This window comes from Capricornis sumatraensis, chromosome 3, assembly GCF_032405125.1.
Source record: "Capricornis sumatraensis isolate serow.1 chromosome 3, serow.2, whole genome shotgun sequence".
NCBI classification, from domain to species: domain Eukaryota; kingdom Metazoa; phylum Chordata; class Mammalia; order Artiodactyla; family Bovidae; genus Capricornis; species Capricornis sumatraensis.
This window is the reverse complement of record NC_091071.1, coordinates 114,179,310-114,203,558: the sequence shown is the minus strand read 5'-3', so window position 1 is coordinate 114,203,558 and position 24,249 is coordinate 114,179,310. Positions and strand designations below refer to the sequence as shown.

Sequence of the window (24,249 nt, the reverse complement as noted above, 5' to 3'; positions counted from 1 at the left end):
CTCACCATCACTTTGTTCTCCCATGCTGCCAAGTTAGCACTGTTGATCCGACTTCCTTCCTCAGTTCGTCTGGATCCCACAATAAATCTCTTGATGTTGCATTAGGAGCCTCCATTAATCTTCCACACAGCCTTGTGCCATGTCTACCAACAAACTCTCCACTAGACTCAATATATTCCATCACAAACAGCCTAATGCTTGGGCTACTAGCCCGCTTGGACATGACACAATCATGTCAATTGGCTCTGCTGCAAACATCTGATCTCTAGCCTTACCTGGGTCCTTGATGGCCTCAGAACTATCTGAAAAGTCTTTCTTTGCTTCAAGTCAGGTCCTAAGCCCATTCTTCAGAGTTAGATCCCAAATCTCCACCATTCTTCCAAAGTTCTCTAGATGACCCAGCTCCCCTCACACTTAACAAATGACAGTACATCATCAGTGTTGTCACTCAGTCATGTCCAACTCTTTTGAGACCCCATGGACTGTAGCCTGCCAGGCTTGTCTGGCCATGGAATTCTCCATGCAAGAATACTGGAGTAGGTAGCCATTTTCTTCTGCAGGGGATCTTCCCAACCCAGGGATCAAACACGAGTCTCCTGCATTGCAGGCGGACTCCTTACTGTCTGAGCCACCAGGGAAACCCACGTGATCAAGCTTTTCTCAAATATATTTTGTGAGCTATTAGTATACAATGATATACTCTAAATGTTAAGGTAAAATAGGTTAGAAAAAAGACTGTCAACATAGAACAATAAGGTATTACTTCCTGTTCTTATGAAGTCAATTATTTTCAATTGCACTTCATCCTACCAGTTACCATGCCTGAAATTCCCTCCTATTTTGGCTTCCATATCACTCTTCTGTTTTCCTTCCCACTTCTGACCACAGCCCTTTCATCTCCTTCACCAGCTTCTCTGCCCACAGGCCAGTGTGCCTCAGATCTCCTCCTTTTCACTGTAACATGCTCCCTAGGTGATCTCATCCACTCCTACAGCTGCATTTATTACTGTCATATGCTGATGACTCCCTCATTATATCCAATAACACAGACTCAAATATCCAACTGCATATAATCATCTTTACCAGGTGCCTTCTACACATCTCAGCCTCAATATATCAAATCAAACTCTTATCTATTTATCTACTTTTCTGCATTCCTCTTTTGGTTTATGGAAATACCATCCACTTACTTTTCCAAGAAAGGAAACTTAAGTCACCTTTCACATTTCTTCTTCCTAAAAACTTATACCCAAGTAAACAAGCTCACATGATTTAATCCAAAATGTATCTCAATGCGTTCCTCACTTGTCATTTGCAAAGTCACTACATCTCTCTCACCCAGAACCTCCACCTTATATTACATGTATCTTCACCTGTGAGAGGCAACCTGGGCTGCACATTAGAATCACATGGGGAACTTATGAAACTTCTATTGCTCAGAGCACACCTCAGGTCAATTATAATATATTAAGTCTCTGAGAGTGGGATTCACAATCAGCACATTTTTATAAGACTCCAGAGGACTCTAACATGCACTCACACTTTAAAATTTCCAGATATGAGCCCACAGAATGAAAGTACATACTGAATACTAAGCAAGAAAAATGAAAACAAATTTTAAAATGAAACAAGTAAAAGTGAAACTAAATAACCTCAAGGATAAAGGGAAATTTATGAAAAAGTGCCTAGAGAGACAAGACATATTGTCTTACAAGACAAGACAGTGTTACTTCCTCATTCATGCCCGATTCTTTGCAACCACATGGACTGTAGCCCACTAGGGTCCTCTGTCCATGTAATTCTCCAGGCAAGAATACAGGAGTGGGTTGCCATTCCCTTCTCCAGGGGATCTTTCCAACCCAGGGATCGAACCCAGGTCTCCCACATTGTAGGTTGATTCTTTACCATCTGAGCTACCAGGGAAGAACCAAATAATCTCAAGGATAAAGGGAAATTCATGAAAAAGCTCTTGGAAAGACAAGACAGCTTACCTACAAAGGGAAGAAAATTACACTAATAGGAGACTTGTCATCTGCAACATTAGATGACAGAAGACAAGTTAAAAAAATCTTCAAAGTGGTGGGACTGGCGGGAGACTGTGAACCTAGATGCTATGGCCAGCTAAACTGCTCTTCAAGAATGACTTTTTCATACATACAAAGCTAAGACACTACTATTCATGGACCATCACTTGCAGAATTACCTTACAAAGAACATTATGTCATTATCCAGGTAAGTGAGCCAAAAGATTACATAAGTATTTAATGATGTTGACCCAATCTGGATTTCCCCTAGATGTGTGAAACAGATGCACACAGAGAGGACCCAATGACCTCAATGAGGGTAAAGTAGTTCAGTGCTAACAAATAAAGATTATAACAACAGTATGACCAGGGTTCTTGCTAGTTAATTTTAATTTTTTGCTTGCGCTTTCATAGAATTCTAAGTTTCAGTTTCCAACTAGTCAACATTTGAGACTTTAAATAATAAATGCCAGGAAGCACTGCCAATACATCCATATTAAAATACATTTACCATCTTCTTCCATTGCCAAGAAAAAAATATACTTATCAAAATATCAAAACAATTTTATTTTTGTCAGAAATACCTTTTCTTGTTTTCTAGGTGATAGGAAAATAATTCAAGAACTTAAAGTAATAATCATTCAGTTTCTGTAATACTAAACTAATACTAGTTTCCTTCATTTTTCTTAATAAATTCAACCATACATGTTAAATTTTATTAAATTAATCCTCAGTAGTAAAATTCTAAGATTAATCACAAAGAAGAAAAGAAGACTCTTAACTAAGATAATAATTATATATTTAATACATCTTGCTTTAAACAGCAATTTCCAAAGTAAACACATCATAGACCTTATAACTTATTAAAGATTTATAGTGCTTACAAAGTTGATTCTAAAAATATACCTTATTTGTTCTAAATGAATAACATTATCCGGAAGATAGAATAATAAATTATAGTAGCATGTTTACCACCACTACAGTTAAGACTGTGTACATATATTCAATATGAAATCTTAGGATTTTCATACTTTCAGCCTTAAAACATAAGAGCAGATTAAAGTTTGGCATATAAGATCTGTTTGATAGCGATGGTTTTAAAATAAAAAATGAAAAAATATCTAGTTGACATTACAAGAGCAGCACATGCGTGTGTGCATGCGCATGCACACATACACACACACACACACACACACACACACATTCTCTCCCTCATTCAATCCAACATATACAGACACATACAAACAAAAACACACACACTTCCAGAGTAAGCAGATTTTGCCCTTGTGTATCAGATAAACGCCATCTATTTCAAAAAAATATAAAAATTGGAGAAAAAAGTTAACTAAGAGTATGTTTAAATCATACTTCAAAGCCTCCAGCTGTTGGAAAGATATGCATGAAACTATTATCAGGATCTTTAACGTGCACAGTATGCCCTCCCAATTTAGTCTTAAATAATATATTCCTGAACTGTTCACTAATGAGCACATGAATACATAGAACATCCTGTGCCCATCCACTCCCCAGATGGCAATCTGCTGACAATAAATCATATGATGCAGCCCAGCTCAAATGGTTTACTTTATAGAATCCAATAGATTATAGAACCCAAGAGAATTAGAAATTTCACTTGGACCTGTTTGGGATTTCTTATACATTCCATGTACAAAAGTAGTGGAATACTACATTGAAATTGACAGTTAATATTACTTAACACTGTGGCACTGCAGAAGGTCGTTTTGTATTTCTAAAGCATACTTATTCTAGCTAAATTTTTCAATGGTCCCTATTTTTAATTTCTAGATTTAGACTCAAAACAATTTAATGCTGATATACTCTCCTGCTTGTCACTTTTCACCTCCAGTAAAATCTCTCAAAACAAAAAATTACTCTTTGAACTCTCTCCAGTAATTCAGGTTTGCAAATATTCCATGGAAGTTCTTTTTCATCATATATTTAAATACCCAAAGCTCTTTGAGATGACATTAAAATAGAAACTAACCACACATTAGGGCATCCATAACTCACACTGCTGTAATTAGAAAAATAAAAAGGCACAACAGTAAGTGAAAGAGAATATACCAGCTTTCCATTTGCTTTTTTTTTTTTTTTTGGCTTTCCTCATATTTTATTTCATCAACTTTATAAATTGTTCAAAGCACTCTTATAGTCTGCATGATGGTTACAGAATTATTTTGGCACATCAATACTGTGATACGATATATGGTATACCTAAAAAATTAATTTAAAAATGTCATCTATTAATCAACATGTCTTTTAATGTAGCATATATATATTTTACAGTTATTTAAGTCAAATACATAAAGGCTTGTACTTGATTTACAGATGAAGCAATCACAGATTGCAGTAACATATGTATGTGTGTATATATATGTGTATGTATATGTGTGTGCGTGTGTGTGTGTGTGTGTATACACACACCAATCAAGGGAAAAACTGCATCCTGGCAATTTTATAGTCCGAAGTTTTGTTGGTCTATCTTATCATTTGCATGCCTTTTTCATCTTGCTTTTCTGTACAAAAGATGTATTTCTGCCTTCTTCATTCTTGATGAGATTTTTCTGCAATAACTTTACATTCATACTGTAAAAATTAAAAGGTTAACAGAGTAAGTTGATTTTGAATAGCAATTTCCATATAAACTAAAAAGGTCTAAATGTAACAGTTCGTTAGCATATGCCCCACTGTATTCCTTGAAGAATCTAAGAGTTGCACAACTATTAGGATTAAATGACCATTATGATAGGAAAAAAGAAAATTCACATTCTAGAGGCATAGTCAAAAGCAGGAAAAAATGAGATTTCTGCATTACAACCAAAGGACAACAGTATATAATTTAGATCAATTTGACAATATAAAAGGAGGCAAAATATACTTCTTTGTGCACTCACTAAGGCATACAAGCAAAGGAAACATTATGCACTTCAGGACAGGACTAATATCGTAAATTCAGGTATTTTTTCAAATAACTTAAAAATTGAAAAGAAAAAATCTACTGTATTAGCAAAAGTTTCAAATCAAAACAATATTTTAGAAATAGAGCTATAAAAATATATACCCATAATTCAAAATAAAGTAAACCAATGGATTTAGGATAACTGGGAGGTTAGGTTACCAAATCTAGCATTGTAAACCACTCAATTTTCTCAGGTGGCTAAAATGGTAAAAGTGACAGCACTTACTCATCAAAGTGCTGTGGCATCTGAATGCTACTCCTTGACTTGACATCTATGGCTGGGCTTATCAACAATGTCCTTTTCCTTCTTAATTAAAGTGATCAAACATCTTGATTTGCTGAAATAGTCCTAATTTATATCTACTGTAGCAACATTATTATCAATAGTGCCTCTTCTCACTTTTAAAACTTTCCCTTTTTTATGGAGTAGAACTGTATAGAGGAGTAAAATAATTAATAAAAATTGGAGGATAAATCATATCACCTATCAGTAACGTATTTTAGATTTTCTATCCAGAGGTTCTTTCTATTTTTTAATACACTTGCAATTAAATGCTTCCAAGTTATTTATTCCACTGCCCTTTGGAGAAAATTTATCTTACATCTCAAAAACAGACAGGTGACTAAATAAGCATGAGCTTACCATTGCCAGCTGTCGGCCAATGTTTCCCATTGTTATGCCTCCAGCAAAAAATATACATGGTAACCAAGAACGAACATAGAGAAAATCTGGAGATGTATATCTAGAATAACAGAAAAATTTTTATCAGCTCACATAGGAAGTAAGTACAATGACACTATTAAGATAATTACAATGGAAATAAGTTACTCTGAAAATTAAAGTGGCTAATGCAATTTTAAAATCTCAATTCTGAATTCACTTATTATTTTAGGAAACAAGCACCAAAAAGAATACTTACTGATAAACACCATTATAGACTAGCAGTTGAGTGACCACAGTTGCCAAGAAAGCAATTCCTATTCCAAGGCCAAAACCACTTCTAGATCTATCAAAAGTCCACCACAATCCAATGGATAGTGCAGCCAGTGTGAGAGACAACTGTATGTTGTTATCAAAATCCACTTTCTGAGATCAGTGTTAAAGAGCCATCTTAAAATTTGTAACCAAATAATATCATCTGTTCATTTTTCTAAAATAAGAGATGTTACTGTTGAGACTGGAGTGCATTCAATTTTTTAATACAATGTACAAGACTAGAGAGGATTAAAACTATGATGGCATGATACTTCACTAACAGATCTTACTGATGTGATGTGCAATCTCTCCAAAAAATAGCACAGTATATACATTTCCAATTATCAGATCAGATCCATTATTTAAGAAACGCTTTCTTCACAAAAAAATGTAACTGGAAGCTTCAAAATACAAGTATTGCTAAAGGCACACACTTTTGCTAAAATGGAAACCACTATTACTTCTCAAACAGGTTTAGAATTGTTTGAAAATCATACAGGAACTTGAAAATAGAAGAGTTGACAGCTATTTAACAGGGTACCACAGTCTCTATATGATTTACTGACAGACACATTTTATAATAATGCAGTTCAGAAACAAGAGTACCAAGGACACACTATCCCTTTCTATTATGTCAACTGTTCTAGTTTTAATTTGTTGAGAAGAAAGCCTTGAAGTGAACATTATCTTCCAACCTGCCAAGCTATTTTGGTTCCTGAGACTTTCTGGTATAGGACAGTTCGCTCAAATGATATTTTATTTCCGTCACCTACTTAAGCATCTATTCACAAATATACAGCCCTTTTCTACTCCAAAATCTCTAGGCAAAATGAAGCTTTATAAATTCAATTTTCTAATTTCTTTGCCAGAGGATTACACTACAGGAATTAATTTCAAGTATCATTAAAAGGGCATTATCTATGTCCCAAAGGCCACATCTTGGCTCTATATTCAGCTCCCCAGAGGAGACTACATATCTTGCCAAACTAACTGGCCATGCTGCAACTACAGAGAAGAGAGAACAAGCTCCAAATAAAACCATTTTCCACTTCCTTTAACACTGTGCTGTATACCACCATCCCCCCTCTCCCACCCAACCAGCGGGTACCCTGAACACCCAGCCTTCTTATGTCTCAGCAGTCAAGGACCACTCAAAATCAGTCCTTGCTTAGGCTCGACTTATAAAGAAACCTATAGTCTATGGGTATGCTTTCTGAAAAAGCTTTTATTCTTTAGAAGCTTTTAAACCTCCAACTCCAAAAAAAATGCTTGAGTTCTCTGATTTCTCTATGTAATAAGCACTCTTGTAATGAGTAGAGTTCGACATTAACTGGGTTCTATCTTTGCTAACTAAATTAACTTTGTTATAAGAGTCAAAGCAAAATAAGGAGATTTCCAGGGAACAGGTAAAAACATCAATCTTAACAATATTATAATGTGACTTTCTAAAGTCTAAGCAATCTAATATTAAGTCTGTGTTATAAAATTTGTAAAAATTTTGTATTTTGCTTAAAGGATGAACAGAACAGATGAGATGGTTATATTTAAGGATTTCATTTAGCAAGGAAGAAAAGAACCACCAAAGCAAAGAATTTAAAATAGACATGTAAATCTTTTAAATTCCAGAAAAGGTTATTTAAATTTCTCAACTTAAAAAGAACTGAACTGTCTAGGATAGAAAGGTCTAATCCAGCAGACAGAGATGAATTTACACACTTGTAGGGCTCCTGGGTCAGAAACGGAAGTTCCTAGATTCACCAGGATCTCCAGGGTCTGGACTCAGCTCTGGCACAGCCTTGCAGTATGAATTACTTAGCCAAGTACTGAATCTCTAGAGCTTTCCCTTCTCTTATCTTAATAAAGAAAACATGGAACTAGGAGATTTCTAAGTTTTCCTCCAGATATAATATTCATGAGTCTGTCTTTCTAAAGCCCTCCTAACCACTAGATTTGTTTGTTATAAAATCCTAATTCTCAAAGATTTCACAAAACTAAACATGTTGAGAAGCTCTTTTAAGACAAAAAGAAAGGGAAAAACCAAAAATAAGAGCCACTGAGGCATTTTCCAGTGGCTTCACAGATCTCCAAGAACCAGCACAACTGGGAACAGAGAGATAAGATGTGTTTTCAGAATCTAGGACTCAGCTTCTTTCCTTGGTTCCTCTTCTCCAGCTTCTCCCAAACAATCACTTTGATACTTTCTGGTAAGAGACACTGCAATCCCCTTGCCCCATGACACATCCTCTCTTCAGCTAACTGAGCCCAGCACAGAGTTTCAAGAGGAAACCTCACAGTCTGAGTCACAGATCTCTTTACTTCCACCTTCTAAGCCGTATCTTCCAGAAAAGGGAAGACTGAACTAGCATTTCCCAGATCCTCTTCTACAGAGGGAAATCAGGGACAGGGGTTCAGGTAGGAGGCAGAGAGGATGACAGGATAAGAACCTTATGAGGGCAAAAGTTTTTGTTCTTGGGGGGACATCTTTTTCTGGGGAGGGGGTAGAAGGCAGAGGAGAGATGGGAAATAGACGTTACTTTATCCTTCCAGCCAGAACATTATGAAAACACTCATGAATCAGTAAATTAAAACATCAGAATCCTTAAAATGATTAAACTTTGAGAATATGTAACTTAGGAAAAAGAAGTTCTTTTTGAACACAGGTCTATAAATTGGTTACTTCTACTTCTGCCCCTTTTAAGAACATTTATGTGGTTTGTGGGTGTTGATTAACACCAACAAATGACAGTCTTTAAAAACAGAAAGTATATATACGTACATATATATATATATATATTTCAAATTGAAAACAAAACAAGACAAAAAAAAATCTAGTACCTGAAGTCACCACATGTCCTTACTGGCAAATCTTAAAGAAAGAAAGAAAAGAAATTCCTTTGAAAATGTACCTGTTTCAATGTTCGAGTTAGCAAAACTAGATGGAGGTAATGAAGTAACCTAATTTAAAGAAAAATAGGGAAATTTTTTTTAATGTACAAAGTTTCTGAGTGATATTGAAAAATAGGAATTGAAGTGAAAGGCTGGACCCCACACTGTACTTGCATAGATGCTTCAACAATGTGGCATGTGTTCTTTTTATGACTAAGTGGGTATATCACAATTCGACAACAGTGAGGTTGCAAGGGTCTGCTTAACCTTTGGTTTCTCGGAAGCTGCCTTGTTATTATGCATCTCATCACAGCAGAAAGGATACAGCGCTGGCGTGATTTATACCAACAAAGACGGCTACGCACCGCATCACACTGGACCATTCTCTTTTAAACTTATGCGGTTCTCCTAGATGCCTGTCAATGCAGGGGTATAATAACCCAATCACAGCTGTGGGGGAGAAAAGCAAAAAATTAAGTCATCTCCAACGGTTAAGCTAAGCGGCACAACAACCATCATAAGCATTTCAAAGATTCTCTAGAAAAGCTTTTCAACTTACTTAACATTAATCATTGATACTATAAACTTACCTCCCAAAAGAAAAAAGAAAGTGGGGATAACACTGCTGAAGACAGCACTGTAAATGATTGCAACAGCAGTCTCAATTACAACAGGGAAAACAGTATTTCATTGTACGATTCAGAATTCAACAGACTGGACTAGAGATGAGTCACCACTTTTCTACTACTACTATCTCTGAGACTTGGAAACCATCAAACCAGTTAACTAATGTTCTCTTTAAGCTATATAACCACGCAACATGCCATGAAATGACACAAATCTAAAGAGAAGCTTGAAGTGTAAACACATACAAGCTCATCACACACATACTACTAGATGGCTATGGTTATACTGCTATATGGAGGATCCTGTCCCCCGATCTAATGTCTTGTCCTGACACTCCCTTTCAAGCTGGCCCTCTAATGAGACTCTAGATCAGCCTGTCAAAGCAGGGAAACTCGCAACAGAAATCTATTGTAAGACTCAATCTGCAGAGGAAAAATGGAGAAAACATGGTATACAGAATCACGTTTTCAGTAAAAACTGAAATTCACTGTTAAAAAGATCAGAAGAAATCATTTTAGAATATTTCTTCATTTTGGAAAGAACATATTGAAAGCTAACAGTGCAATTAATTATGAGTAATTCAATTTTTAACTTAAATTCTTGTCAAACCTCAACATTTTACTCATTTAGTGGGAGAGGATTTAAAATGCTAAGTTACTGATTTAAAAAAAAAAAAAAGAGTATTTCATGAACCAAAACATTTTTCAACAAGTTATGAATAAAATGTACTTCTATGGGCTAAATTTAATATCTGGGAAATATCTGGGCAGCTTTAGTCTGATAATCTTCCTAAAAACAGAATGTTTATGCTGCCATTTGGTAATAAACACACAACTGTCACACTGGTTGAAAAGTATGCTTAAAATGTCCAGTATTACCTACAATGAATCATGAAATTATGGTACCCAAACCTAAGAGACCAAAGGGTTAGAAGCCCTTGCCTGGGCTGGTATTGGTTAGCTCTAGCTCACAAACAACGCATCCTATCTTCAAGGAAAAATGAAAATCAATTAATAAAAAAAATCACAAGCTAGCAAACAAATGGAACAGTATAGAAACAGGCCACAAGGCCACCATGCCATCTGGATTTGAGATGTTGCAATGATATATACATTTTCTAATCCACAAAACTGAATGGGCTCTTCCGATTAGGCTTTCGCTGAGGATAAATGGTTCACAGACCATCAAGACATTAGCAACACATTCAGCAATGCAGAGCTCCAACAACTACTAGTAAATTTTAAAGTTTCAAATTATATTCCTATTTAAAAGGTTCTGCTCTAATATCCCGTGAGACTGACAGTATTTCCAAATTTCTACAAAGTTAAAGTGGGAACAAGCATGCCTAACAGTTGAAATATATCTGAATGAATATTACCTCTTTTTTTGTTCTCAAGGGGTCATGAAACTAGCAGCTCAATGTGTCGCTCCTTGTTCTTGCTCCCTCTTCCCTTCCTTTGCCTGTTGCTGGGGCTATCAGCTAAGATCAGGCATTCCAAGTCAATTTTCCTCAGCAGCTGATGCCATAGGTAGAGAATTATCACATAGAGAGTACTGACATGTGTGGGCAAAGATATAAATAAGTAAAATTGACTATATTTTTATGCACGTGATGTCAGACTCACAAGTGAGAGACAACTGAGGAGAGAAAGTGAAAACACAGAAAGAAATTTAAACTGCCACGCCGCCAACCTTGGGATCTGCCAATAAAAATCAAACCCATCGAGGCTGCATGGTTCTCGGATGCTCACTGAGAGGGAGAATTCGAGGGAGCTTGTCACTTCCCATTAAATGTCTTTTTTCTTTCCTTTAAATAGAGGCCTGGCAGAGTCTGAGAGCAACATCTACAGTGCAGGAAGGCTGTGTTGAGAGCTCAGCAGAAATGTGTCTGGTCTTCCTGTCCTCTTCCTCCAGTTTCTTATTTTAACACGAGAGACTAAAAATCATGCCTGTGTAAAACCATATGCAAACACAGTCCTGCTTAATCAGATGGTTCTCTGCGGCAAAAATCACATTTCTTGGGATGTATTTCAGTTATTTCCAAGTAACTAATTGTAGGCTACCAAGACCAAAAACAACAGAAGTTTGTAAAACACCAAGTCATTATTTTTCATGGTAATGTGTTTAATGCAGCACTCCACTAAAAAAAAAGTTAAGTCAAACATTTTTCAAGGAAAGGGAGCTGAACAAGCACAACCATGGAATGAGATATACTTTCACGGAAAACTATGACAGGCTGAGCAATGTGTTCATCTAACAAGATGAAACAGAACCCACAGTGTGTCTGGTTCTTCGTATTTGCTGGGGATTTAAAAAGGGTAAATGAGGAAGACGTGACTCAGTCCCTAAGTGACCACAGAAACAATTTGATCAAGTAACGTGTTAGGGGCAGCACTAACAGGGACCAAAGGTCCCATCTCTCCTGCCATATGCCAAGGGGAGGAGGGTGTAAGCCTGTTAGGAGAGTAACACAGAAGAGGTGACCCTTAAGGTAGCGTGTTCAGCAGCTGAGTGGTCTGGAAAGGGCTTTCTAATCAAAGGGAAGTATCTGAGGAGAAGCACAGACAACAGAAAATTCCTGGTATCATCTGAAAACTGGTAACTTTAGGCAGAAAGAGTCTGAGAGTCCAGAAATTCTCTGAGAAGGATACAGGCTGGCAGGGGCCATGTGCTAAGTCTCATTAGTCGTGTCTGACTCTTTGTGACTCATGGACTGTGGCCTGCCAGGCTTCTCTCCCCATGGGATTCTCCAGGCAAGAATACTGGAGTGGGTTACCATGCCCCCTTCTAGGGGATCCTCCCAATCCAAGAATGGAACCCATGTCTCTTACGTCTCCTGCATTGGCAGGCAGGTTCTTTACCACTAGCTCCACAGGCGGTGGAAAGCCCGTGCAAAGCCTACAGGGACTTTTCCCACAGTCACTGGGAAAATAACACCATCACACTTGTGCCAGATAGAGGGACAAACGTTCTTCCAGTAGTGAGGGTCTAACACAGGACAGGAAAGGAGGGGCTTGGGGGGCGGGGGGCGAGGGAGCCAAAATCCAAGGCGGGAGAACAAAATGACTGAAAATTCCAAGCAGAGTGGTTGAGGGCCTAGACCGAGATGAGGCATGGGAGAGATGGAAAACTTGGAAACCCAGTGTGGGCCATGAGAGAGAAAGGAGGAGCCTTGTAAGGCTCTCCAGTAACAGGCTGACTGACTGCATGGGTCAACAGAAAAGATGTTTGTTTTGCATTTTTAAATCAGATATTCACTTCATAGACACAGACACAGTCTAGTTACTAACGATCTGTCAGTCAAGTTCTCCAGTTATTTTAGCTACATAATCTTTTCTCCTATTTTTTCTTCAGAAATACTCCTTTGTAGCTCTCAACCACATTCAAGAGGTTCTTAACTCCAATTCTAATGCTCTGTGCAAGTTAAAAACGTTAACCAACTTGAAATACTGCCCATTATCAAACTGAAAACAGAGAACCAGGAAAAGGAAAATGGGATCCAGAGGAGTTTACCAGGATTCTCCACTAGCTGCCCCTCCCGAAGCACCACTAGTGAATTTCCCAGAACAGGGTTTACAAGTACAAAGTGGTGATTTCGGAGATGCTCCAGAAGGTAGCTGCTCGGTCTACAAACATTGATTGGACAGAAAAATCAAAGGATAATTATCAGTTTTTCTGATCTAAGATGATAAGAGCCAAGAGAATTTTGAAAATGCACAGCAACACATATACACAAAAACATAGACATATCATATACACACATAAACTGTACACACTGTTTCTCACAGCATTTACCTTTTTTAAACACTTTCCCTAAAATTGGAGCTGGGGGGTGGGGGAGGCAGCAATTATGTAAGAATCTATTTTCCATCTACGGCAGCTTCCACAAACCTGATATCCTTGTCCCCACCTACTAAACACCATGACCTACCCAACACCATCAGGAGTGGACTTAACTGGAATCTCTCCTTTCATTTGCCTGGGCACCTAATGGAATGTACTGCTTTCAGAAGAAACACTTAAGCAAGAAGTGTAAATGTAAATACTCCACATGAAATGATATGAGGTTAAGCTGGTAACTGTGACAAGCCAGTGGTTGGGAAAACGTAGGAAAGTAGGAACAGGGTGACTGAAATGTAGCATTAACATTAGAAATTTTCCTTCCTAAATGTGAGTTTGTGGCAGAAGTGCCCACATCACAGGGAGAGATGTATCCCCTGCTCCTCCCAGTGAGGGAGATGCAACGAAACCCCAGGCCGGTTCTCCAGCTCTTCCCCAGAAGGTGCAGCACAGGCCAGTGCACTGTAGGCCACTGTACCTTCAGGCCAGGCACCACGTCTGGAAGGCTCAAAGAGGCAGCCCAGAGAGGGGAGGAAGAGTGGCTCCCTCTGTGCCTTTCCCCAGCATGTGATGATGTGATGTCATGTGGCCATACCACTCCCTGCTCTGGAACCCTGGGCTCACTGACACCCTCTCCTGTTTCCTCATCCCCTCAAAATAGGCACAATGCAAACATCCCATTCCCACGGTTGCCTACAGATCCCTGGGATTAAGGGACAGACAAAACAGACACTCAATAAAACAAGGGTTTTCCTCCCCCACTGCTCCTTTTGTCTATTCTGGAAAGACACGCTCCTCTAAGTCCTGCAAAGCTTCTCCTGTACAGGGTCAGCAGCTCTGCTACAGGAGGAAATAAAGAAGTAGAAAAAGTTGTTGGGAAAACTGTTTTCTTGTGAATGTAAATGAAAGAAAGGAAAACACATGAGGACTGGTAGATATTGAATACAATAGAGAATAATAAAATATCATTTATGCTTTCTTCCCTTTGTCTATTTGAACTGTCACCTGTTCTCTCAGAGAATAATAGCAGCCCTAGGGAAATGAAGAATCATAACCTTTACAAGTTCTCTTTTAAGGTAAATACTGTAATAGTGAGACATCAGCATATAAACCATGCTGAAACCTTACCACAAAAATGCCTTTCCATCCACGCAATGGGATTATGTAAGTGTCCAATAAGTTTCACAAGATCATTTTAAAGCTATCTCACAGCTCCTCACCCTTGGCCCTCTAGCTCTAGGACATAAATCAAGGAAGATCTACATTATATTGAAAGGTAGTGATATATATTAAGTGTGAGATACCAAACAGATATTCATAAAATAATGAATTCTCTTCTACCCATGTGGTAGAAGAGAATGGCTTTCTTCTACATCTATTACTTTATTACATAAAGTAGTAGTAATCTATTGGTCTCACTAGAAAAAGCCAAAGAGCTATCCATTATAGAAGTGCAGCATCAATACAGCATTCAGAAATGCTCCACTTTATCCAATATACATTGCCCACAAAGAGAGATCTAAACTAATAGAATAATGATTTTAATCAAAGACAATCTGCCTTACTTCTAAGAATTTATTATTCTGAAAATACATCTAAAAACAAGATATGAAGAAAAAAGCATATACAAAAATCTAAAAAATAACATGAGGCTTTAAATTTGTATAAAATTACAGTCAACCCTTGAACAACACTGAGACTTAAGGACAACAACCCTCTGCATAACTGAAAATACGCCTGTAACTTTACAGTTTGTCCTCTATATACACAGTTCTGCACCTGCAGATTCAACCAATCTCAGATTGTGTAATACATATTTATTAAAAAAAAAAAAACCCACACATAACCCTTCACACTTGTGCTGTTCAAGGATCAACTGTCTTCCATTTTTCAAGTTTTCATTTACTTTAAAAACTAGACGATAACATACATCAAAACCTTAAAACCAGTGTCATCAAAATAATTTCAAATAAATTTATATGAGATGGGTTGAAGAAAGAACAAAATTAAGAGGTTAAAAGCCTCATGCTTAAGAGAATCAAGACTGTTTTTAGGACTGAATTTTTAAAGGTCCTATGGGTCACACAGAAATCAGACACAAACAAATAAGAACTCTATGATTCCATTTATACTAAATTCTAGAACAGGTGAAAATAATCCAGATTCAGCCTGAGGCTGGTGGTAAGCTGCAAAAGGGCACAAAAGAATTTAGAGGGTACCTGAAATGTTCGATAGCTGAACTGTGGGGGTGGTTACATGAATGTATGATTCATCTAAACTCATTAAACTCATCACTTAAAACAGGCGCATTGTACTGTATTTAAACTACAACCCAGTAGTGCTGACTTTTTCAAGTTATTTCCCAGACAATAGCCACAGTCATTTATCCTAATGTCTTTCCGTGTTACAGAAACAGCCTTCACATACCTGATGCTGTGCCACAGCACGGCGGTACCCACCACGCTGAAGAAAAGATGCTTGCAATCACATCAGGTGGAAAGAGTGTCACATTTCTCTGAATCTGAAGTAAATTTAACACTAATGCAAGAAATACTCCAATAAAAAACAGCACTACTCCTCGAATCATCAAGTTCACACTCCGGCTAGTGACAGATGAGATATATGGACCACGCTTTTTGGGCCCAGGTGACTCTGTCTCTCCTTCTGCCATGGTTTCATAAGTTCAGTTAAGTCGGCCAAAAAAAAAAAGGGAAGAAGAAATGGTTTCCCAGCTGAAAAAGCTGATTGTATGAACCAAAGCAGACTGGTGTTTCAACAGTACTGCATCTCGTCCTAAAACAGGAGCTACCAGAAATCCTGCAAGAGATAAGAAAAAAGCAATCAATGTATGCCTAATAAATGACTATACAGTTTTCCTGATCTCAATACTAGTTCCTTTTAAAGAACAAATAATGAAATGACAAGTTTACATGCTTATTTAGTTATTTATGGAATAAGACGATGTAAAAAACATTTTTATATGCATATTATAATAAAAAATAAAGTGCTAAATTTATATTTACCAGGACAGAACTAGTGACCCTGCTTGCCCCACATCAGTGAAAAAAGCAGCTCAGGCTATCTGAGACACTTTTACTATTGGAGAAACCACAAGATCAGATCTCCAGGTTTCTGTTTCTTCTACCCAAATCTCCAAGCCCATGTAACTGAAGGGCTTGGAGATTCACATAGAAATTTTTACACTTTACAGAACTTTACAGAAAATCGGCATATTCTGACTGTTAGTGTTTTACTGTTCTCAATAAAATGTGACTTGCTCTTGAGAACGATCTCCATAGGGGAATAAAATTATTCTTTCAATGTTTAATGCTTAAACATGTGAATTTCTGCACAAAAGTGCTCTATAAAAAACAGACCACCACCCATTCACTAACACATACATCAAGCACAGAAAGCAGACCTGACCCACTGTCCCCAGGCCAGAGTTGTGACCACCCCTGCTGCCACCCAGTCCACCTTTGTCGCAATCATGAGAGCTATTGTGAGAAAGCTGGAGTAGGAAGCATAAGAAAGAGCTACGAAAACAGAATAACCTCTTGGCTAAATTCTAAGGAGTTCGAGGCACAGGGCATCTGATTCGTAAAACCTAGAACTTTGCAAGTACAGCCATTCTAGGTATTCACTCACCATCACTCCCTGCCCTCGACAAACCAAAGTGATCTTTCCTTTGTACCCAGAAGTGAGTTTTAAGAGCATGCATGCATGCTCAGTCATGTCTGACTTTTTGCAACCCCATGGACTGTAGCCCTACCAGAATCCTCTGTCCATGGGATTTCCCAGGCAAGAAATACTGGAATGGGTTGCCATTTCCTACTCCAGGGGATCTTCCTGACCCAGGGATTGAACCCATGTCTCCAGAGTCCCCTTGTCTGTTTAAAGCAAATAACAGTTGAGACTATGTAAGGCACTGGTGGTAAAGAACCCACCTGCAGTGCAGGAGACATAAGAGACACAGGTTCGATCCCTGGGTGAGGAAGATCCCCTGGAGTGAGGGCATGGCAACCCACTCCAGTACTCTTGCCTGGAGAATCCCCATGGACAGAGGAGCTTGGTAGGCTGCAGTCCATAGGGTCGCAAAGAGCTGGACACAACTGAAGCGACTTGGCACACATGAGCTATCCTAAGTACCTGACATAAGGTAACTCATTTAATTTTCACAAGCCTAACAGGTAAGTGCAATTATGTCCATATTACAGGTGAGGTAAAAAAGCAAAGAAAGGTTGTCACTCAAGTTTCCACCCTTAGTAAGACAGCAAAATAGAATTCAAATCCATGCAGTCTGTCTGGCTCCAAAACCCTCATTCACATCATCATGTCCAGCCTCCCAAACTCTTACATACTCCCCTAGATGTTTTTTTTTTTCCCCTATAAATACCAATATATTTTTTTTAATGGGAAAGTACTATATAGACCATTTTCATAACTTACTATTACCCCATCCAACAATGTATCCTGGGCATTGTCACCTCAGTACATAAATGATATTTTCTCTCAATCTTAGTTTATTTAAAACTTAAATATGGCACTTCTAATGATGAAAGTGAAAGACGAGAGTGAAAAAGTTGGCTTAAGGCTCAACATTCAGAAAACTAAGATCATGGCATCTGGTCCCATCACTTCATGGGAAATAGATGGGAAAACAGTGGAAACAGTGTCAGATTTTATTTTTGGGGACTCCAAAATCACTGCAGATGGTGACTGCAGCCATGAAATTAAAAGATGCTTACTCCTTGGAAGGAAATTATGACCAACCTAGACAGCATATTCAAAAGCAGAGACATTACTTTGCCAACAAAGATCCATCTAGTCAAGGCTATGGTTTTTCCAGTAGTCATGTATGAATGTGAGAGTTGGACTATGAAGAAAGCTGAGCACCAAAGAATTGATGCTTTTGAACTGTGGTGTTGGAGAAGACTCTTGACAGTCCCTTGGACTGCAAGGAGATCTAACCAGTCCATCCTAAAGGAGATCAGCCCTGGGTGTTCATTGGAAGGAATGATGCTAAAGCTGACACTCCAGTACTTTGGCCACCTCATGCGAAGAGTTAACTAATTGGAAAAGACTCTGATACTGGGAGGGATTGGGGGCAGGAGGAGAAAGGGACGACAGAGGATGAGATGGCTGGATGGCATCACCGACTCAATGGATGTGAGTTTGAGTGAACTCCAGGAGTTGGTGATGGACAGGGAGGCCTGGCGTGCTGCAATTCATGGGGTAGCAAAGAGTCGGACACTACTGAGCGACTGAACTGAACTGAACAGCAACATTATGGATGATATGTATATTTGCTTTATGAAATATAAGCTTTGTATGTACATCTTATTCACTACCAAGTTTCATTGTGCCTATGAACCCAGAAAGGTACCTACATAGCCCATACTGGGAGCTCCACAAATTCACATTTGTTTAATCAAATTGGGTTAGCTCTTTCTGAATCAAACTATACTGGGTTAAACAAGTCTTTTGGAAGGTGAACCTAACCAAACATTTAATCATTTAAAATATCTTTCCTCTAAGCTTCCAAGTTTCAAACTACCTTACAAATGAATTTTGGAATAAAGCCCATGTGTACACTGTAGGAGGGATGGAGAAGCTTATTTTAGAGATAAACAGTATAAAAAAATGAGAACATCTGTAAGTACTAGGAACTTTCACAGCCTATCAGTTCCATGCAATAAACACTGACAATAGACTTTTTTTTTTAACTGCCTCTACCACACTCAAAGCGTATGCCCAATACCCAGAGGGGGAATTCTATCCTCAACCTCACAAACCTACTTAAGTCTACAGCATCACTGACCTCTATAGCTTAGTCGCCTTGAGAAAACAGTACATATTACAGTTGATTCATGGGAAAATGTCATGTGTTCTGGTGTTCAGTAGCCTCAGAATTCATCATCATCATAACCATCATGATAAAGCATATTATAAATGGGTATTTATTGAGGGACTACTCTATGCCAGGCACATAGTAACTCTAATTTTCAAAATAATGCTACAGGTAGGTATTATCTTCCACATTTTACATGTGAAGATATTAAGTCAGAGTCTTAGCAACTTTCCTACGGTTACATGACTGGCAGTATTAGAACTGGAATTGTACCCTACATCTGACTGATGCTAAAACCCTTCCTCTTTTGTATAAACCTTGAGTCCCATTCCAGCCCAACTCCTCAGGCTTCTTTTTTGGCACATCTCTTACAGATGGGGATTTGGTTACTGAAAAGATGGATAGACACCGGAAAACAATCTCAACTGTAAACATTCCAATGACATTCAGTTCAGTTCAGTCGCTCAGTCATGTCCGACTCTGCGACCCCATGAACCGCAGCACGCCAGGCCTCCCTGTCCATCACCAACTTCCGGAGTCCACCCAAACCCATGTCCATTGTGTCGGTGATGCCATCCAACCATCTCATCCTCTGTCATCCCCTTCTCCTCCTGCCCTCAATCTTTCCCAGCATCAGGGTCTTTTCAAATGAGTCAGCTCTCCACATTAATAATAAAATAACATTATGAATGTCAATTAATATCCAAGTAGAAAGATAATAAAAATAAATGTACAAACACCTTGTGATCTTAAGAGTACCAGATCAAGGAGTAAAAGATGTATTAAAGAAAAAAATCATACAGCCAACTTCATACAATGTTCAACCAACAGTCAACTCTTCATTTCCCAAACTTCAGTAGACACAACAATACCCCCTGCATTCTGCTATTAGAACAGCTAGTAGTGCACATTTTCAGTAACCCAACTGCTCTAGTAAATCACTTGTTTCTGTCTGAATTTTTTCCAAAGGGGAATTTTATGTCAAATAATGTTTTTAAAAGAACAAAATAGCTTCAGTTTTTAAAACCTGTTTCCGGTGTAGTACCCTCCATCTCACATCACTCACCAGTTTTTGTCATAGAGCAGGATAAGACAGGGCGAGACAACTTCTTGTTGTTTGGAACTGCCCTCAGCATTACGAAACATTGAGCAACCCTGGCTTGTGTCCACCAAATGCCAGTGCACGCCCCCTCCCCACTTTGAGATAACTAAAAATGGCCCTACATATTTCCAACCACCCAAACACCCACAGGGAAGCAAGGCTCTCCCACCAAGAGCCACTGATTGCTAGACTCCTTCCTCATTCTATTTCAAGGCTGCTAGAGACTTTTACACTGTTTATGTTATTCTGCCGCAGCTGTTTATTCAATTTTTCCTGAAAGTGCTTGTTTATGGTTTCCTACTTTATGCCAAAAGTAGTTTTTTAAAAATAACACACTTGTCTGAAGTTTATTTGAAAGATTTTTTTAAACTATTTTTAAGACCATAAAGCTAATTTTGTGACTACATAATAATCCAACAGTATGTAATTTCTGGAGACAAAATAAAAGTTAAAATGCTTTAGAATCACACTATCCTAGAATTTAAGAAACGGAAGGGAATTGGGAGTTCATCTACTTCAGGGGGTATGTAAGTCATGCAAAACAAAAGCAAAGAAGTTGTGCATATAAGCATTCTTCGGAGAAGAGAGTTTGGACATTTTCACATCAAGTTCTCAAAAAAAGAAAAAAAAAAAATCCATGATCCAAAAGAAGTTAAGGATCGGTGATCTAACAGTTTCCTGGCAAAGCAAATGAGACCCAAAGTGGTTAAGTGAAGTGACAAGATCAAGAATGTATATACTGGATCTTCCTATGATAAACAAACTCCTTGAAGGGATAAAACATTCTACATCCCCTACTGCACAATAATTAAGTTCCTAAAAGAGCATGTTTATAATAGGCACTCATTAGGGAAGTAGGTTATTTTAAAGTGAAAGCTCTTGGAATAAGTATCCTTAATATGTTTTAAAGTTCGGTTTTCTGATTATGAATTGATAATATCTGCCTAAAGTGTATCTATACCTTTAAATGTTACTATTACACCAGTGATAAATTCGATTCTCAAAAAAAATTTTAAACACCTATATTTCAAAAATTTAGGTTACCCAAGAAATAATTTTCTGATCAAGAAGTCTCCGGTATAAAAATACCACTTAAAAGATAATATCTCAATAGATCCTCAACAATAATCCTAGTAAGTAGGGAGGTGTTTTTTTAATCCTTACCAAAATAAAATAGGTTAAGCTAGCTACTACAAGTATAAAACTGTTGCCAGGTAGTACCTGCACTGGCCCCAAGCACAGTGGCTCCCTTTCCAGAGTGCTTCTTCACCACAATTGCCTTTTCTAAAAACACCATACAAAAACAATTTAGTGCCACACAAGAAATAATTTTAAAAGCCATCTTTAAAGCAAAAAAAGGACAACTTTTTTTTTGTCAAAAATTGACAATGAAACTTCCACAGAACATGAAAAATTCTACCTTAAGCCCCTGACTTACAATTTCTATAGAGTACACTACTGAACAAAATGAAAATAGTTCAAATAGTTTGGATAGATCAGTAACAAATCATCAAAACTGGGAAACATTACTCCCAGTCTATGGCTGCCAATCAATGGGTTATTATTACCATCAGATAAATAAAACAGAGTTGTAACTGATTTTCCGCTTTGTGGATGAAAATCAAAGTTTATATTTGCCAGTGAAAAAACTTCCAGGCAAAAGGCATTTGAAAACAAACACACAAACAAAATCTCCTGAAGAATCGACTAAGAATCAATTGTATTTTAACAACTGCAACACCTCCAAAACCAAACAAGATCTTTAGTCTTCAGAGGAAAAGCAGTCACAGAAGTGTGTTTATACCCTGTCTCTTCAGGTACTTAGGTCAGAAAGATTACTCAATAATAAAATTAAATTACTACCTCCCACTTTCTTATCCTATGCTCTAGTAATTAGAAAGGCATTCTCAAAATAGAATAAGTGTCATAATTAGGAAAAACACAAATCAATGAAACTCTCCTTTAAAAAAAATCATACAGATGTGATTCATAGGCTACAGACACTTAGAACTTCTAGGAAAAAAAACATGTCAGCCTTGAAGACCCTGCAGCTCATCTTTCCTATCAACATTAAAATCCAAACACAGAAACTATTAAACAAGCAATATTTGCATCCCATTACTGCTTTTAAATAACAAATCTCAGCCCATAAAAAAGGTTACTCCATCGTTTGAGAATAATTTTCTGATAACGATGAAAATAAGCTCTGTCTTTAAATTACTGAATTGCATTTTAAACTTTCCGCCATACGTAGAAGCAACAGTTGTCAGTTTAAAAAGAATAAACCTCTTTTAAACATACATGATTCATAGCTTTGTCACTTTATATCAGATATGTACTGAGAACTGTAACAAAACACTGCTCAACCTAATGTCCAGAGAAAGAATGAAAGGAGGGAACAGGAAGAGTACATGGCCATTAAGGGGGAGAGGGAGGGGGGATATTAAAGGGGTCCCGCCATTCATTTTCATTCAACTGTTCCCTATCAAGGGCAAATCCCAAAATTAGAAGATACAAGCTGGCCATTGCCAGGCTGCCTTCATTCCTCCTGAACCCAAGACTGGAGCCTGACTTCCCCTGAAACCACTGCAATATTGATCCCTGCCAGTCTCAGTGCCCCAGTTGTCAAGACTATTCATTTCTTCTTGAAGCATTTCCTCAATAACCCTACAGAATAGTCAGCTCTCCTTGGTATTTTTTCCTAGACTATCTAGCTAACGCCATACTTCACTAACTTTTTGCCAATACTAACTGGACATAGGTCATTATCACTTAAGTTTTAGCACCCATTCCCCCTCGTCCCCCATTATACCCACACTGCTTTCCTTTTCTAGATTGCCAATCTTCAGTGACCAAGCCTAAAATCTCGGAAACTATCACCAACTGACTTCTAGGTCCTGGCAAGAGTTCTCTTTGGCTTTACCTCATACCTACTCCAGAGGTCTCCAATTAAAATCCAAAATGCCAGAGTCCCACTCCTCAGCCCAATATCTACAAACCTTTTGGCGGATTATAAGCGTACTATCAATACAATACCAACCTTTCCAGATCCTTTCCCCTCCTAAGCCTGAGTCTGGTCTCCTTGGCTACAAGCCTACCAAGTCCTGACAGCTCTAAACTTGACAGCTCGCCGACTCTACCCCTTCATATCTTCGGGGTCGCCCTTCCCGCCGTCCGCCAGCCTTCTTTCCGCCCGGGCACTCTTCCACTGTCCAGGGAGTCTCGGCCTCTCCTAGGCCCTCTCCCTGACCCAGACGTCCCCTTCCGGATCTCGCCGACCCTCCTCCAGGTAAGCGGAGCCCCGGAGGCCCCATCTGTGGTCCTGGCTCGTCACACTTGCCAGGAGGGTTCCCAGGTTGCAAAAATGCAAGCAGTTCCTCTCCCCGAAGGCACCCCTTTCCTCAGGCTATTTCCCTCAGCATCAAGCCACTCGCGCTTCCCTAGGGGACCCCAACTCACCCCCGCCTCCGCCATCTTCTGGGACCGGCCCCCGACCCCCCTCCGCCTCTTCCTCCTCCCCTCCCACAACTCCGCCCGAGCTCCACTGCGCCTGTGCGGCCGATGCTCAGACGCTCAGACGATCAGGGCAGAATAACTTCCGGTTCCCACAGGGGCCAGGTGGAAGGCCGGAGAGCCGGGGCAAAAGAACTTCCGGTCTCCGCCAGGGTAGCGGCACCTGTAGGCGTGAACCGTCGATTGGTGGAGACTACCAGATCAGCTGTTGTTTGCTGACCGGGCAGTCGTGGGTTGTGAGGATTGCCCACACCCTATGGGCGGTGCCAGAGAATCGTGCAGCTACTCACGCAAACCCTTGGCGCGTCCTTCTCTTCGGAGCTGAAATCGGAGTCCTGGAGCGCAGGTCGCCGGTCCTCCTGCTAAGGATGCAGACAGTATCTTTTGTGATTTCGCCGACCTTTATTCTTTACCTTTTTTTCCTTCCCTTCTAAAGTCATAACTTCTTTG

General features: G+C 38.7%; 1 protein-coding gene across 1 annotated transcript; it reads right to left on the bottom strand.

The window, feature by feature from the left end:
- Positions 1–2,426: 2,426 nt before the first annotated feature.
- INSIG2 (insulin induced gene 2) lies at positions 2,427–23,783 on the bottom strand. Its single transcript, XM_068967394.1, has 6 exons — positions 23,746–23,783; positions 15,761–16,150; positions 9,192–9,316; positions 5,925–6,091; positions 5,648–5,747; positions 2,427–4,631 (listed from the first exon to the last, which is right to left on the bottom strand). The coding sequence occupies exons 2-6, from the start codon at positions 16,002–16,004 to the stop codon at positions 4,590–4,592; spliced, it is 678 nt and encodes a 225-aa protein (XP_068823495.1). The 5' UTR covers positions 16,005–16,150; positions 23,746–23,783; the 3' UTR covers positions 2,427–4,589.
- Positions 23,784–24,249: the final 466 nt, after the last annotated feature.

Bases quoted from the DNA above. Each gene is read 5' to 3' on its own strand.
- INSIG2 (XM_068967394.1), bottom strand. From the start codon at position 16,004: ATGGCAGAAGGAGAGACAGAGTCACCTGGGCCCAAAAAGCGTGGTCCA. The intron at 9,317-15,760 runs GTATGTGAAGGC...TCTCCCCCACAG, and splicing joins GTGCTGTGGCACAGCATCAG to CTGTGATTGGGTTATTATAC. The intron at 4,632-5,647 runs GTAAGCTCATGC...TAATTTTTACAG, and splicing joins TTGGCCGACAGCTGGCAATG to TATGAATGTAAAGTTATTGC.